Below are 13,738 nucleotides of genomic sequence, written 5' to 3'. Positions count from 1 at the left end.
AATGGACTACAGGCTTACACCATGTAAAATCTCGATGCTTGGTGCCTCAAGTTTTGGAACAGTCCACGCCTTTATTTATTAGACTCGTTCATTGGTTCGTCCCAACCTGTATTTGATAGCAACTCCACAATTATAATAACACTTGACAAGTACATGAGAGGAATCTCCTGAGCTCATTTCCAAACTGTAAACCTTCAAATCCAACAAAAGCTGATTAAAAGAATTCCACAATCCCATCGACTTCATTCCAGTCTGTTTTGGAAAGCTACAATACTGGTCTTTATGCAAACAACACAGGGCAAAAGACAGCCAAAGTATCCTACACACCCTACAAGTAATACGCAGTCGTCATGTAACAACAAAATGCAAAAGGAATAATAAAAGGAATAGATAGAAAGGGTGATTCCAAAGCCGATCGACAATTTGCTCCCAAAGGCAACAAGGCAAATAAAAAAGGCTGATTGTTTTCAATCCTAAAGGACTGAATGCCAAATGGTGCGCTTTCCATGCTCTCAAGACTCCGTCCTCCTCAATGCAAGCTGTTGTTTCTGCCGTTCTCTTCTCCCAACTCTATTAGTTATAATTCAATCCTAACAAAAAAAATCCTTAAGGATTTGTGTTGCTTCTCTCATTAAGTTGCCTTTTATTTCATATAACAAAACCAACCCTTTAAGAAAGCCCTTTAAGAAAGTGTGTTGCTTCCCTCCTTTTTGTTGTTCTTACCTTTGAATTCTGGCTTAGCCTTTCCCTTCATAAGGGTGCCTTTGAATTCAAATGGGAGGGCTACGGCGAGGAGCCAAGCAAGGCGAGGTGGTTGTGGTGGCAGTGGACGCGAGCAAGGAGATAACGGATTATGCACTCGAATGGGCGGTGAGGAATGTTGTTAAGGCAGAAGATACTCTAGTCCTACTTGCTCTTCTTCCTTCTTCTGTTCCTAAGGATCGGCATAACGACTCTCGATTCCATCATTTCGTCACATGTAAGAGTTTGTTGCTCTTCTACAAAATGTATTTTAGATCATGATGCAATAAGGTTTCTGATGGGTACTTTTGTTCATGAATTGTTATCAGGCCTGTTCAAGAAATGGGGCCTTCATCATGACAAGGATGATTCTAGTCGGGAAAGCTCTGGTGATAGAGGTGATAAGGAAGTGCACAAGATCAACACAGTCTGCATCCATATGATGAAGCAGCTATGTTCAGCAAACCATGTTACAGAGGTCAGATGGCTTGATTTTTTATTTTTATTTTTTGCCCCGTCAATTTAAAGTTCAGTGTGAAATATAGAAATGGAAAACATAAATGGGGTAAGGAAATGATTCCATTAAACTGAACTCAACTCAACTCAACAAAGCCTTTGTCCCAAACTAGTTGGGGTTGGCTAAATGAATCCTTTAGAAAAAATTCATGAAGAAGGTAAAGGAATCTGCCGGCTCTAATCCTGGATCTAGTTGGGTTCTTCTACGTGGATCATTTTCTTCCATTCCATTGAATACAAACAAAAATTTCACATATCAGAGTAAGGTAGTACTTTAAGATTTTTATAGAACTTGAGTTGTGATGCAGGTAGTTACCAGTGTAAAGACCATCACTGATGCTCAGATGGGCTCCGTTGCCACGAAAGCGCAAGAACTAGGGGCAGTATGGGTCATCCTTGATCGGTATAGTGGAGGAAAAATCCTTTTCACTATTACAGGAATCAGATTTATATAGTTAGCTACTACACCAAGGCAATGCTGAAATGCTCCTAACTACAACTAATTAATAACATATGCTGAAATGAATTATTGAAAATTTGTTTTACTTAGTTTTTTCCCCACCATATAGGCGCTTGAAGAAGGAGGGGGATTGCTGCTTGAAACAACTGAGTTGCAGTGTCATACTCATAGACCATGCCATCCCAAAAATACTAAGATTAGTAAACTCGCAATCTCGAGATGAAGAAGATAGTAGCATAGGTGGGCTCCAGGACAATCCAACAGCCGCAGATGACAACATGGCTGGCATGTATCTTCCAAATTCGAACGTTACGACTCCCCCGAGCAGTCTTGGCTTGGATAGCCATAGTCCAAACACTGACTTGTCGTGCTCTTTTTCAAGTATAGACAGAGATGATACTAACCAAATTATGAAGAACTTTCGACCTTTGAAATCCTTTATGCCCCCAAATTCAGATCTTCTAAGACATGAGAGTAAAGTTCAAGGTGCACCCCGATCGGTTCCTTTTAGTACTAAATCACAAGAATTGCGCAAGGTGTCCAAATTCGATTATGATGACCCAAAAGTAGAAACAACCAGAAAACATACTGGTAATGGTGGTTAAGTCTTATTATTCTTCTATTAGGTATCATGCCGTAGAGATTTTTCTAATGTCTGTTAGCTTATGGAAAAAAATTCATTGGTTTACTGACTTTTATGGATATAAAACAGATACAAACAAAAACTTTAGTGGTAAACTAATGGAGAAGCCACCAAAGGTACCAGTTCTGGCTAGAAGGTCAGTAGATTCACTAAGATCAAAACCTCCAAGCAGTAGAAGAGGCAGCATCAAAGGTGATGGGCAAAGGGAGAGAAATAATGCAGTTGTACTATCCTCCTCTTCTGAGCAAATTACTGAACCAATTGATAGAACCTCAAGTATAAGAAGAGCAATTTCTCTCTCAATCAAACAACCTCCAAACCCGCCCCCACTATGCTCTGTCTGCAAGCACAGTGCACCCATTTTCGGGAAGCCCCCGAGGAAATTCAGTTACGAAGAGATTGAAATGGCGACAGACGGATTTTCAACCGAAAATTTTTTAGCCGAAGGAGGATATGGACCTGTTTACAAAGGGGTCTTACCCGACGGTCAAGTGGTTGCGGTGAAGCAACACAAGACAGTGAGTGCACAAGGTGCATCCGAGTTCTGCTCGGAGGTAGAAGTGCTGAGTTGTGCACAACACAGGAATTTGGTGATGCTGGTGGGTTATTCCATGGAGAAAGAGTGGCTCCTCGTCTATGAGTTTGCTTGTAATGGTTCATTGGACAAACACTTATATGGTAAACTTCTTGTTCTTTTTGTTTTTGTTATTGATAGGGAATCAACTGAATTTTTTCTAATAGATTTTGGTGTAAACTCATTAATGACAACTGAGAAGTTTGAGATGGCAAAAGAGGTTGGGAAGATGTTAAAGGGTCTAATTGTGATGGTGTGATTACTGATCTTTTTTTGGGATTTTTTCGGTTGGTGGTCTCAGAACTTTCTCATAAGAGATTAACGAGAAAATACTCTTTGGGATTCGGGTTTGGTTTTAAAAGCTGTTTTTGCTAGGAATTTCACAGAACAAGCTATCTGAGTATGTGTAATTATGTTTAAAAAAACCTTGTGAACCTGAATTGCAGGCAGATCCCTTCACTAATTCCCTCAAGAAGTCATTGAATCTTGGGGTATTTCAAGTCAGATTAAAGAGTTTTGGCCCTTGCCAATGCTAAAGACTAGATGAATGTTGAAAATGATAGACTGAGTGAGTTTGCTGTACTTGGTCATCTAATGTTCCTAAGTTCCTAAGCATTAATTTCAAAACATAGATGGATAGTTGGGATAATGTGTGTGACTTCTAGGCTGTAATATCTCTATCGTGGGCCAACTCAATGAGTGGCCTGGATTAACTCTCGGAGCTGATTGAGAAGTTGTTTTTGCAGGTGAGCACGCAAAAGAGGTGATGGCATGGGAGAACAGAATGAAGGTAGCCATTGGTGCTGCGAGAGGTTTAAGATATCTTCATGAAGATTGCCGAGTAGGTTGCATTGTTCATAGAGACCTCAGACCCAACAACATACTCCTCACCCATGACTTCGAATCCATGGTCAGTTCAATCTCATTACTATTTTTCTCACTGCTTTTCCTTCTACTTAATAATGAAACTTCTGTATTGCTCAACCTATATCTATCTGATCGAGAGATTCATTGGTGAGATTTCATAGAAGTTTGTTATGGGGATCAATTCTGATACTGTCTTCCTCTTCATCTGATTGTGATAAAACTAAGCAGTGGTGAAGTTTTTCATATTTTGTATTGCATTATTGTCTACATTTTAATATTTAATGTAGTCTAATTAATATCGCTTACATGTAGGTGGGGGATTTTGGTCTAGCCAGATGGCAAACAGATGGTCAATCTGCTGAGGAGACGCGCATTATTGGCACATTTGGGTAGGTTCACTAATTCATTCAACTCATGACTCTTCCTTTCATTAAAATAGCAATATATATCTTGTGAAGTCATTGTAATTTTTTATGTAGTCCACATGCAAGTGGGTAGGAACTACTCCAAGTAGTTTTCGAAGAAAATTGCTAACTCGTGCAGGGACTACTCTGAGTAGTCTTTGAAGAACAAAAATGGGCAGGGGCTAGGGGATTATTGGTGAAAAAATCGAGAAAATTTGCTTCAAGGCATGTTAATAAATCACTTTCCTTAAGACAATATTCCCCACTAATTGTGTAATTGATGTACACATGGAATCGGAAAATTTGCCTCTATGATACAATGAAACTCGGTAAAAAAAATCTACTAATGTCTGTTGACCTTATACACGAACGGAAACAGACCCGAAATACCTTCGGAATTGAGAAGCTTGTGATGATATTTGTGTTAGTTTCTGCATAATAATAGTATACTAGAAAGAAAATGACCGAGAGAGATTTGGAAAGCTTAAAGTGAGTGTAGAAGAGCTTTTGAAGCAGTAATTAAGTACTGTAATCACCACTTATATTTTCATACGGTGCATCAAATGTTCAATTTCTGGTCTATTTGTAGACCTTTTGGTACCTTTCCTGTTTAAAAATGGACTCATAGTGAACTTTTTTCTTACAATATATTCTGATATGTATTTAGCCTCTAGTGCCTTCCAAATCTTGCTTCCTGGCCCCATGCTTTGATATGTGTTGAACAAAATATAAGACATTGCATTGAAGATGTCTCCTTTGCAAATATAGTTATCTTGCTTTAACTTTATCCTTGCACGAGCTCCAACAATAATTTCTTCTCAACATTCAACTAACATTCGGGTAGTGAGAACATGAACCACCTTGAGGGTACTGAGAATGAAATGAACTTTCTTTCATATTCAACTGACTTTCCAATGAGAATGAAATGAACTTTCTTGCACTAGCTCTTCTCCAACAATCTTAATTGGCCATTTGTTTTGTGAGAACAAGTAGAATGGGAGAAGATGACGATCAGGAAACCTGATTTTTTTTGAAAAGGTAACGGAAATTGCATTAAATCAAAGAGAGTACAAAGGGACAAGATGTCCCCAAGATCAACAATGACAATGCGAAAAGGCCCATCCCATAAGAGGGCCACATAAAACCCAAAAAGCCAAAAATATTTACAACACAGTATTAGTGGAGTAGCAAGGAGTCACGGTCCACCCCTTCCTTGGCAAGCACCTCAACGAAATCATTACCCGATCTAAGAGTATGATTGCGCACCAAATCCCTGATCTCAGCTATCTTGAAAGCGAGACTCCAAGGACCACAAGCTTTGTTACCGGCCCACACAATGGCATTGAATGAGTCTCCTTCGGCAATAAGGGGTCCGAGATCATTCTGTGCATACCACTGCAAGGCAAACAAGAGGGCCGACACCTCCGCTTCATTCGCGTCACAGTCCTCCAATGGCCCCTAGAAAGTCATTAAAATATTGGCGAAATGGTTCCGGATGACACCCCCGATACCAGCCTTTATGGGGTTACCACGAGAACGGCCGTCGAAATTCAGTTTGAATCATCCCTCAGGAGGAGGTTTCCATTGCGGTAACATCTGGACCACCGCTTTCCGCTCGGAGATCACCGCCGCCCAATTCCTAATCAAGTCACCGGTGGAATAGTGGATACCTCCTCTGGCTTTTGCCCAGCTTATGATGGAGAGTTTAATGTCGAAGATCACCTTTGACCAACCTGGCCAGCCAACACACCCCACCAATTATTGATAACAGTACGAATGCTTCCCTGGAGTACCCATGAAAAACCAAAGAACCTGAAAATTCCCATCCATACCTTAAATGCGAATGGGAAGAGAAGGAATAGATGATCCAAATTCTCTTCCGCCATTTTGCACAAATCACAACGATTCGCTAATTGGAATCCCCCGGTCTTCAATCTCTCACAGGTGTTAATGCCGTTGAGCAGTAAAGTCCATAGGAATCCCTTGATACGCAGCGGCGCCATATTTTTCCAGATTTTAGCCAGAGGGGATGGATTCCCGCATTCGTCGTCTAATTTTCTAAAGAATGATGTCGCCGAGAAAAACCCGTCGGACTCTGGCATCCAGATTTCATATCCACACCGGTAGGCGATAAATAGGTAGCAGATAGTTTGCGAAGAAGAGACCCGAAATTATTGATCTCGGATTCTTTAAGTTTACGTCTCAGCCTGATATCCCATACAAGATTGGCATGTCCATGGTTTCGAATGACATTTTGGCGATGGTAGAACCCGGATCAACAGCAGTAGGAAACAGATCTGGATAAGCCTCCACCAACGTATAGTTGCCCACCCACAAGTCAACCCAGAAACGAACAGAGTTGCCCGTTCCAGGTTTGTAACGCACAAACGGGAGGAATGCATCCCTTACAGATGAGACAGACTTCCATATGCTAGATCCATTCTGATTTGATGCTCCATTACATATCCAAACGCCCCATCCGCTACCATATTTTTGGCTCACAACATTTTGCCATAAAGCATCCTTCTCCGTGCCGAACCGCCAATACCACTTACCCAAAAGGGCTTTGTTCCGCAGACGAATTTTGCCAATGCCTAAACCCCCGTCTCTTTTGGAACGGCACACCATTTTCCATGCAATGAGGTGCTTGAGCCTTTTCCCCCATTCTTTACCTTCCCAAAGGAAATCCCTCTGAATGTTTTCAATACGAGAAGCAACAGCTGCTGGAATCTTGAAAACCGTGAAATATACCGGCATATTCGTGAGGGCGGCTTTAATAAGGGTAATACGGCCCTCAAATGACAGGTACCTCTTTTTCCACGACGCAAGCTTCCTTTCAATCCGCTCAATAACTGGGTCCCATTGCGCAGCTTTAGGGATACCATACCCCAACGGTAGCCTGAGATATTTGATAGGGAGCATTACAAGTTGGCACCCAAGAGTCTCCGCGTAAGCGGCACAAGTAGTCGAGTCCACGTTAATACCAGCAACCGCGCTTTTAGACAAATTGATTTTGAGACCGGAGATAATCTCGAACCAGCGAAATAGGCGTTTCGCATTAACCATCTGATTGAGGTTATCCTAAAGAAAGAGAATGGTGTTGTCCGCAAACTGTAAGTGCGATATAGAAGAAGTAGCCACGGGGCCAGGAGCAAGGCCGCAGATGTAACCACAAAATTCCACCTTGGCAATAAGAGAGTGGAGTGACTCGGCCACGATAATGAATAAGTACGGAGCAAGGGGATCACCTTGATGCAAACTGCGCGAGCACCCAAAATAACCTTTGGGTGTCCCGTTAATGATAATAGAGAACATTGCGGATTGTAGACACGCCGCCATCCAATAGCGCCATTTCTGGCCAAACCCCATGCGGGATAGAATATAGTCCAAGACCGCCCAATCGACATGATCATATGCTTTCTCGAAATCAACCCTGATCAGAACACCACGCTCCCCCTTCCTTCTCATAGAGTCTAGGATTTCATTTGCAATAAGAATGCCATCCAATATTTGACGGTCCGAGACAAAGGCCCCTTGGTTTTTAGAAATTACCTCTTTCATAACAACACGAATGCGCCTTGCAAGAACCTTAGATAGTAGCTTATAGACCCCGCGTAGAAGACTTATTAGTCTGAAGTCCTGTAAGGAAGCCGCCCCTTCTAAACGTAGAGTTCATTTCCCTGCTGATGATACCCCTCTCGTGGAATTCCAGCATTAAGGCAAGCACATCAGATATTATGGTGTCCCAGTATCATTGGTAGAATGCTGCCGGAAAGCCGTCAGGCCCGGAGCCTTGTCCTTTTGAAGTGATGCAAGAGCCCCTTCAATCTCCTCCATAGAAAACGGCCGTTCAAGCCATTGAGCACGATCAACAGATATACGATTAAAGTGAAGACCATCAAACTTAGGCTGCCTATCATACTTCCGAGTGTATAAATTGCTATAGAAGTCCAACACTTTGTGACGAATGGTCGCAACATCATCAACGATAAATCCGTTAATATCTAAGCATCGGATAGAGTTCACACACTAACGATTGGAAGCCATCCGCTGGAAAAACTTGATATTGTTATCCTCATCTTTGAGCCAAACCGCCCGGGACTTTTGTCTGCAACTCATCTCATCGCATCTTAGAATTTCATTGTATTCTAGTTTCAGATTTGCACGGAACTGGTGCTCAAGATCAGATAGAGGCTCAGATTCTTCTTTTGCTTCCAGATTTGATAACTCCCGCAGGAGCTCCACTTTCCGCTTCTCCACCCTTATCTTCTCCCCTCGAGCCCAAGATTTAATATAGCCCTTCAAAGCCTGAATGTTTTTGCAAATGACATACCCTTTCCACCCTGTCCCCGAGTACGACGCTCCCCATTCATCGATAGAATCATTGAGAGCCAAAGACTCACACCAGGACATATCCATCTTAAATGGACGCGGTCCAACAAAACAGTCCGAGAGCTCCAGTAAAATCGGGTGATGGTCCGAAATTGGCTTAGGTAATGCACGCTGAGAAATTGAGGAAAAAGCTTGAAACCATTCATTAGATATGAGGATGCGATCCAAGCGGCTCATAACCAAGCAATCCTGGTTATTAGTCCATGTGTAACGGGCACCGGCAAGTGGTAGATCCACCAATTCCGCATCCATGATAAAATCGGAAAAGTTTTGCATACTAGTAGTTATCCGACCAGGCCGATTATTTTCTTCTGCAAAGAGAATAGTGTTAAAATCACGCCCCACGATCCACAGACCGGCCCACGGCCCACGACCCACGAGCAGGCAACTTGATTGACGTCGATTAAGATGAGTAGAAACAATATTGAAAGAATTGGAAATTTGTAACGGTGGTGATACAAGAATAAGCGACCTGAATAATAAAAACTAATTTAGAAGTGGTGATGGTTGTGCAATAAGAAATGTGATCACAAAAAAATCATGGATCCAATCAATCCTGCACATATCAATTGAGCGAAGACATTAATTTCTGTAACTCTGCATGACTAATGAATTTAGTTGGTTGACACTGCAATATCTCATGTAGGTATCTCGCTCCGGAGTACACACAAACGGGCCAAATCACAGAGAAAGCCGATGTATATGCCTTTGGAGTGTTGTTGATGGAACTCTTGAGTGGCCTCAAGGCCATTGATTTGTCTAGAGGACAGGGACGGCAGTATTTACCTGAATGGGTAAGATAAAACAGTAAAAATCCAGAATTCTCTACATCTAAATGAGAAAAAATCGATAAGATTACAAGCAAAGCTTAAATTGTTCTTGTTATGGCCATACAGGGTCGTCCATTGCTAGAGAAGAAAATGATCCATGAGTTCATCGACCCCCGATTGGATGGACAATATGTTGTTCATGAGGCTGAATGCATGATGTATGCTGCTAACTTATGCATCTCAACTGACCCAAGAAGGAGGCCAAGGATGTCCAAGGTACACTAATTTTGTTTAGTTCTTTCATTTAATCACTGTCATATAAAAGGCCCGATCTCTGATATTTTTGGCCATGAATGATCTAATTGTAGGTACTCAGGGTTCTTGAAGGAGACATGGTAAGTGTGATGTCCTCTCAAGTCTCCTTAAAGTCTGCACGTACGTGGGCACATACTGAATTTGGTGAATTAGTGGTCGAGAAAAGCCGAATGTCGAATCATAATGTGACCAAGATGAAGCAGAGATATGGTTTTGATGATGAAAGTGAAGGACCGCACGACAAGAACTATCTCTCAAACCAGAGCGAGAACTTAGTGAGCAAAGAATACCAGGCATACCTACAAGGGTCACTAGCAGAATTTATTCATAACATGAAGACGAAATACAGTGAAAATGGAGATTCCATAAGCTTATCTGACGACAGTGGTTACCAGACAAACTCCCCAGTCTCCAGAAGAAGTTTCCGACCCATGTAAATGTTCATATTATAAGAAAAAAATATTTATATTATTGGCTTTGGTGCAAAGTTTGAGATGCAGTTGCATCGTCCCCGGAAATCATTTGGATATGTAGATAGAAGACTTGGATCATTGGGTATTTAAGCCGTGAGTAGAACAGAGGGTCTGGCAGAGCCAGTAGGAGGGGAGTCACCCCGCTTCCCAATGCATTGCCGGACATTATATAAGATATCTATGTTGTCGAAAACACTGTGCATGCCAATCAATTTATCCATTAATCTTGAATCATGGCTTAGAGGCATGCTGTAATCCTGCTTCTTGAAGATAGTTAGAGCCTTCCATTGTGCTTGGAATTTTTACAACTCTGTCTCCTAGATTTAACCAAGCCAAACTCAATCTGATACGATGTGATTAGTATGACCAATAGGAGATGGAGTTACTTTAAAGTTTAATCACCATATAGAATCCTAAAAAAATACTAGTCCCTTTTGATTGATTAAAAATCACCCATCAAGCTAACACTGTAACTCAAAAATCGGTATATTGCATCTAGGGAGAGATCACTAGGTTAATACTCAGCTCAGTAGCACCCGGCCCCATCTTGGCTCAGTGGCACAGGTGCATCTCAGTCGATCAAGGGACGGATGTTCGATAATGTTACTAAGATTATTCGGATTGCTTAAATCAAGGGCCTTTTAAAGAGTTAAAGAAGTATCCTTTTTAGCCTTTTCTTCGGTTTTGTTGAGTCGTTAAATTAGACTTTCGATTCTCTTTAGGATATAATTCTTAACTCTACCGTTGGTTGACATCCAATTCTGTTGGGTGCCCCTACCTATAAATAGAGCTTACTGTAATGAATAAAATCATCTGTCGAATATATTTGTCAATTTTCAAAAATCCCGCTCGAAAGCCCTAAGCTATTGTGCGCCCCTAACTGCGCACAATAGCTTCACCAGTCTCGCTCAGCACACCTGACTGCAGCTACCCCGTCCGAGCCGTCTGTCACTTCATCCACTACAACTACTGTACCGGCTAATGATACATTCACCTTCTCCCGTGCCAATTATGAGGAGCTACAACGGCTTCGCTTGAGTGCTCACCCACCCACTGCGCACTTTGCACAGCCACGTAGTTCACCCACTACCCTACTCTCTAGCTCCGGGTCCTGGATTATTGACTTGGGAGCCTCGAACCACATGACTTGTAAACCTTCTCAGCTTACCTCTTTTCGCTCATTTCCATCTGATTCTCAGTCCATTACTCTTGTTGATGGGTCCACTACACCCATCACTGATGTTGGTATTATTTGTCTCTGTCCTACTCTTTTGTCTTATGTTTTATTTGTTCCTACGTCACCTTTTAGTTTAGTTTTTTTTAGTCAAATTATGAAATCTTTGAATTGCTCAATCTCATTTTATCCCTCTTGTTGTTTGTTTCAATCTCTCGATTGGGAAGACGATTGGTTCAGGTCGTGACGTGGATGAGTTCTACCGTCTCGACTGTCGACCACGATCGATGCCTTACATAGTTCAGTGGATGACTTTCAGTGGCATTGTCGCCTTGGCCACCAACGTCTCTTGTCCCTGTCTCTATTTCTTCTTTTCAGTGCGAGTCCTGATTTTGGGAAGCACCATCGTGTCTTTTCCTTCTCGAGTCATTAGTCGAGTCTCTAGTCTTTTCCATTTAGTTCATTCTGATGTATGGGGACCCTCTAGGGTCACGTCACCTATTGGTTTCAAGTATTTTATTATTTTTATTGATAGCCTAATTCTCTCCTGTAGATTAGCAATATAAGATGGACAGATCTCTCCTACAGATAGGAGTTATTATTGGAACAAATCTGAAATCCCCTACATGTAGTAGCTACCTTATTCCTGCTCTTGCTTACATTTTGGCAGCTGGGCCCATCTACTACCCGGCCCTCTAGATGCAATATAAGATGGACAGATCTCTCCTACAGATAGGAGTTATTATTGGAACAAATCTGAAATCCCCTACATGTAGTAGCTACCTTATTCCTGCTCTTGCTTACATTTGGCAGCTAGGCCCTGTGGGACCCGATCCCGTGAGAGGGGGTGGGGCGCGAGCCGCCACGCTCTCTCTTGGTCTCTCGTACCCACGCGATTGGCGTGTGCCTTTTAGTATCGATTTTAATTCATCTTTTATGTGAACTTGGGATCACTAAGGCAATCCAAATTCCACACAAAAGAGACTGACAGAGTCGCCACCTAGATGTGGGATCTAGGACCCATGATTAACCAGAAATCTAGACTCGCTATCTGGTTACGAGAATGGAAGGTATGGGGAGTTATCCACCACATGCACCATTCCTGCCCGATAATCGGTCTTCGATTCCAAAAGCTAACTCTTTTAAATTTATTTTAAATGGCTCATTCAACTCTATGTTAATGTGCGAACTAAGTGACATGCATCCTAAAATCTAATTTCAATATGAATCCTAAATGTGTATCTTGATTTCTTAATTTGTCTGGATTCAATCTAAGTGAAAGTTCTCCTAAAATTCTAATTTCAAGGAAATCCTAAGTGATTTGATTAAGCATTTACAAGAAAATTAATATACAAAACACCACAATTTGTTGTAGTGCCGACTCGCGGTTGGTATGCCATCAGACATCCAAGCTGCCTACGTACCCAAGCCTCACTGGGATTAGAGTCGACGTAGTTCGGTGCACCTAAGCTAAGCTACTTATGCCTAACTCAACTAAGACACCGATCCAGACTGATTTGACTGTTTCAACAGTTTTGAGATGAGTTATTTAATTCAAGTTGAGGATTTTATTATCCTAGGATTTCATCTAAGATGCTATATGATTCTTATCTAAATGCAAATTGTTCCTTAGACTAATGCAGGTTAGCCTACATCTTAGTTTACTAGGCTTGTCCTAGGAAAAGATGGGGTGACTAGTGTAACTAGGCCTATGGCACGGTTGCTATACATAGCAAACGTCCGTGATGAGGCTGGACTCCTAACTCTAGGACTCCCTAAATCCTAAGACTCCCTAAAACCTAGGACACGACCTGACACAAGTGTTCCTAAATTGGGCTCTAATGGTTCCTATGACGGAAACCGTGATCCAACGGTTCCAAAAGACACGAAGCAAATCGATTCAAGTTCTTGAGGTTAATTAATTTCAGATTTCAAGGATTTTCAGTTTCTGGACATTTAAGGATTACCAATGGTTCTAGGGTTCACCAATTTTGGCCCAGAATAGCATCCAAGGAAGGGAATCGTGCGCTCTTTCCTTGCGCAATTTAATACTTAGGTTATAGCACCTTATTGCCTGGCATATCTCAGAATTTCCGTGGACAGTAACCTCGGAGCCAACAACGTGCTATAGCTTAAATATTCAAATTGTCAAAGATCGAGTGCAATAGGGATACGATTATGGATGCGCTGGCCATTTTTCCAGGGAAATCTAAAGATCCTAAGATTTCTGTTTCAATGGATTAAGGAATTAATATGTGACAGAGATTTAAGGTTCTTTAGAGATTTTTAGATGATTTTCAATTAATTTCGGATTTTCAATGAATTTTATCAATTTTAAACATATGAGTGATTTTACAAGTGAAACTGTTGCAAACGAATTCGAAATGAGTTGAAACTTCTAAAGAAGCA

The 13,738-nt window shown here is 41.6% G+C and overlaps 1 protein-coding gene across 1 annotated transcript; it reads left to right on the top strand.

The window, feature by feature from the left end:
* Nucleotides 1–728: 728 nt before the first annotated feature.
* On the top strand, nt 729–10,259 carry LOC143862193 (inactive protein kinase SELMODRAFT_444075-like). Its single transcript, XM_077373203.1, has 10 exons — nt 729–979; nt 1,071–1,219; nt 1,566–1,660; nt 1,827–2,308; nt 2,430–3,038; nt 3,681–3,844; nt 4,114–4,190; nt 9,244–9,391; nt 9,494–9,643; nt 9,736–10,259. The coding sequence occupies exons 1-10, from the start codon at nt 775–777 to the stop codon at nt 10,117–10,119; spliced, it is 2,463 nt and encodes an 820-aa protein (XP_077229318.1). The 5' UTR covers nt 729–774; the 3' UTR covers nt 10,120–10,259.
* Nucleotides 10,260–13,738: the final 3,479 nt, after the last annotated feature.

Source organism: Tasmannia lanceolata, unplaced genomic scaffold, assembly GCF_043159265.1.
Source record: "Tasmannia lanceolata isolate RefF3 unplaced genomic scaffold, GAP_Taslan_0.1 ptg000003l, whole genome shotgun sequence".
Lineage (NCBI taxonomy): Eukaryota > Viridiplantae > Streptophyta > Magnoliopsida > Canellales > Winteraceae > Tasmannia > Tasmannia lanceolata.
Note: the sequence above shows the minus strand (reverse complement) of the source record. Positions and strands in the feature narration are given on the sequence as shown.

Bases quoted from the DNA above. Each gene is read 5' to 3' on its own strand.
- LOC143862193 (XM_077373203.1), top strand. From the start codon at position 775: ATGGGAGGGCTACGGCGAGGAGCCAAGCAAGGCGAGGTGGTTGTGGTG. The intron at 3,845-4,113 runs GTCAGTTCAATC...GCTTACATGTAG, and splicing joins CCCATGACTTCGAATCCATG to GTGGGGGATTTTGGTCTAGC. The intron at 9,644-9,735 runs GTACACTAATTT...ATCTAATTGTAG, and splicing joins GGAGGCCAAGGATGTCCAAG to GTACTCAGGGTTCTTGAAGG.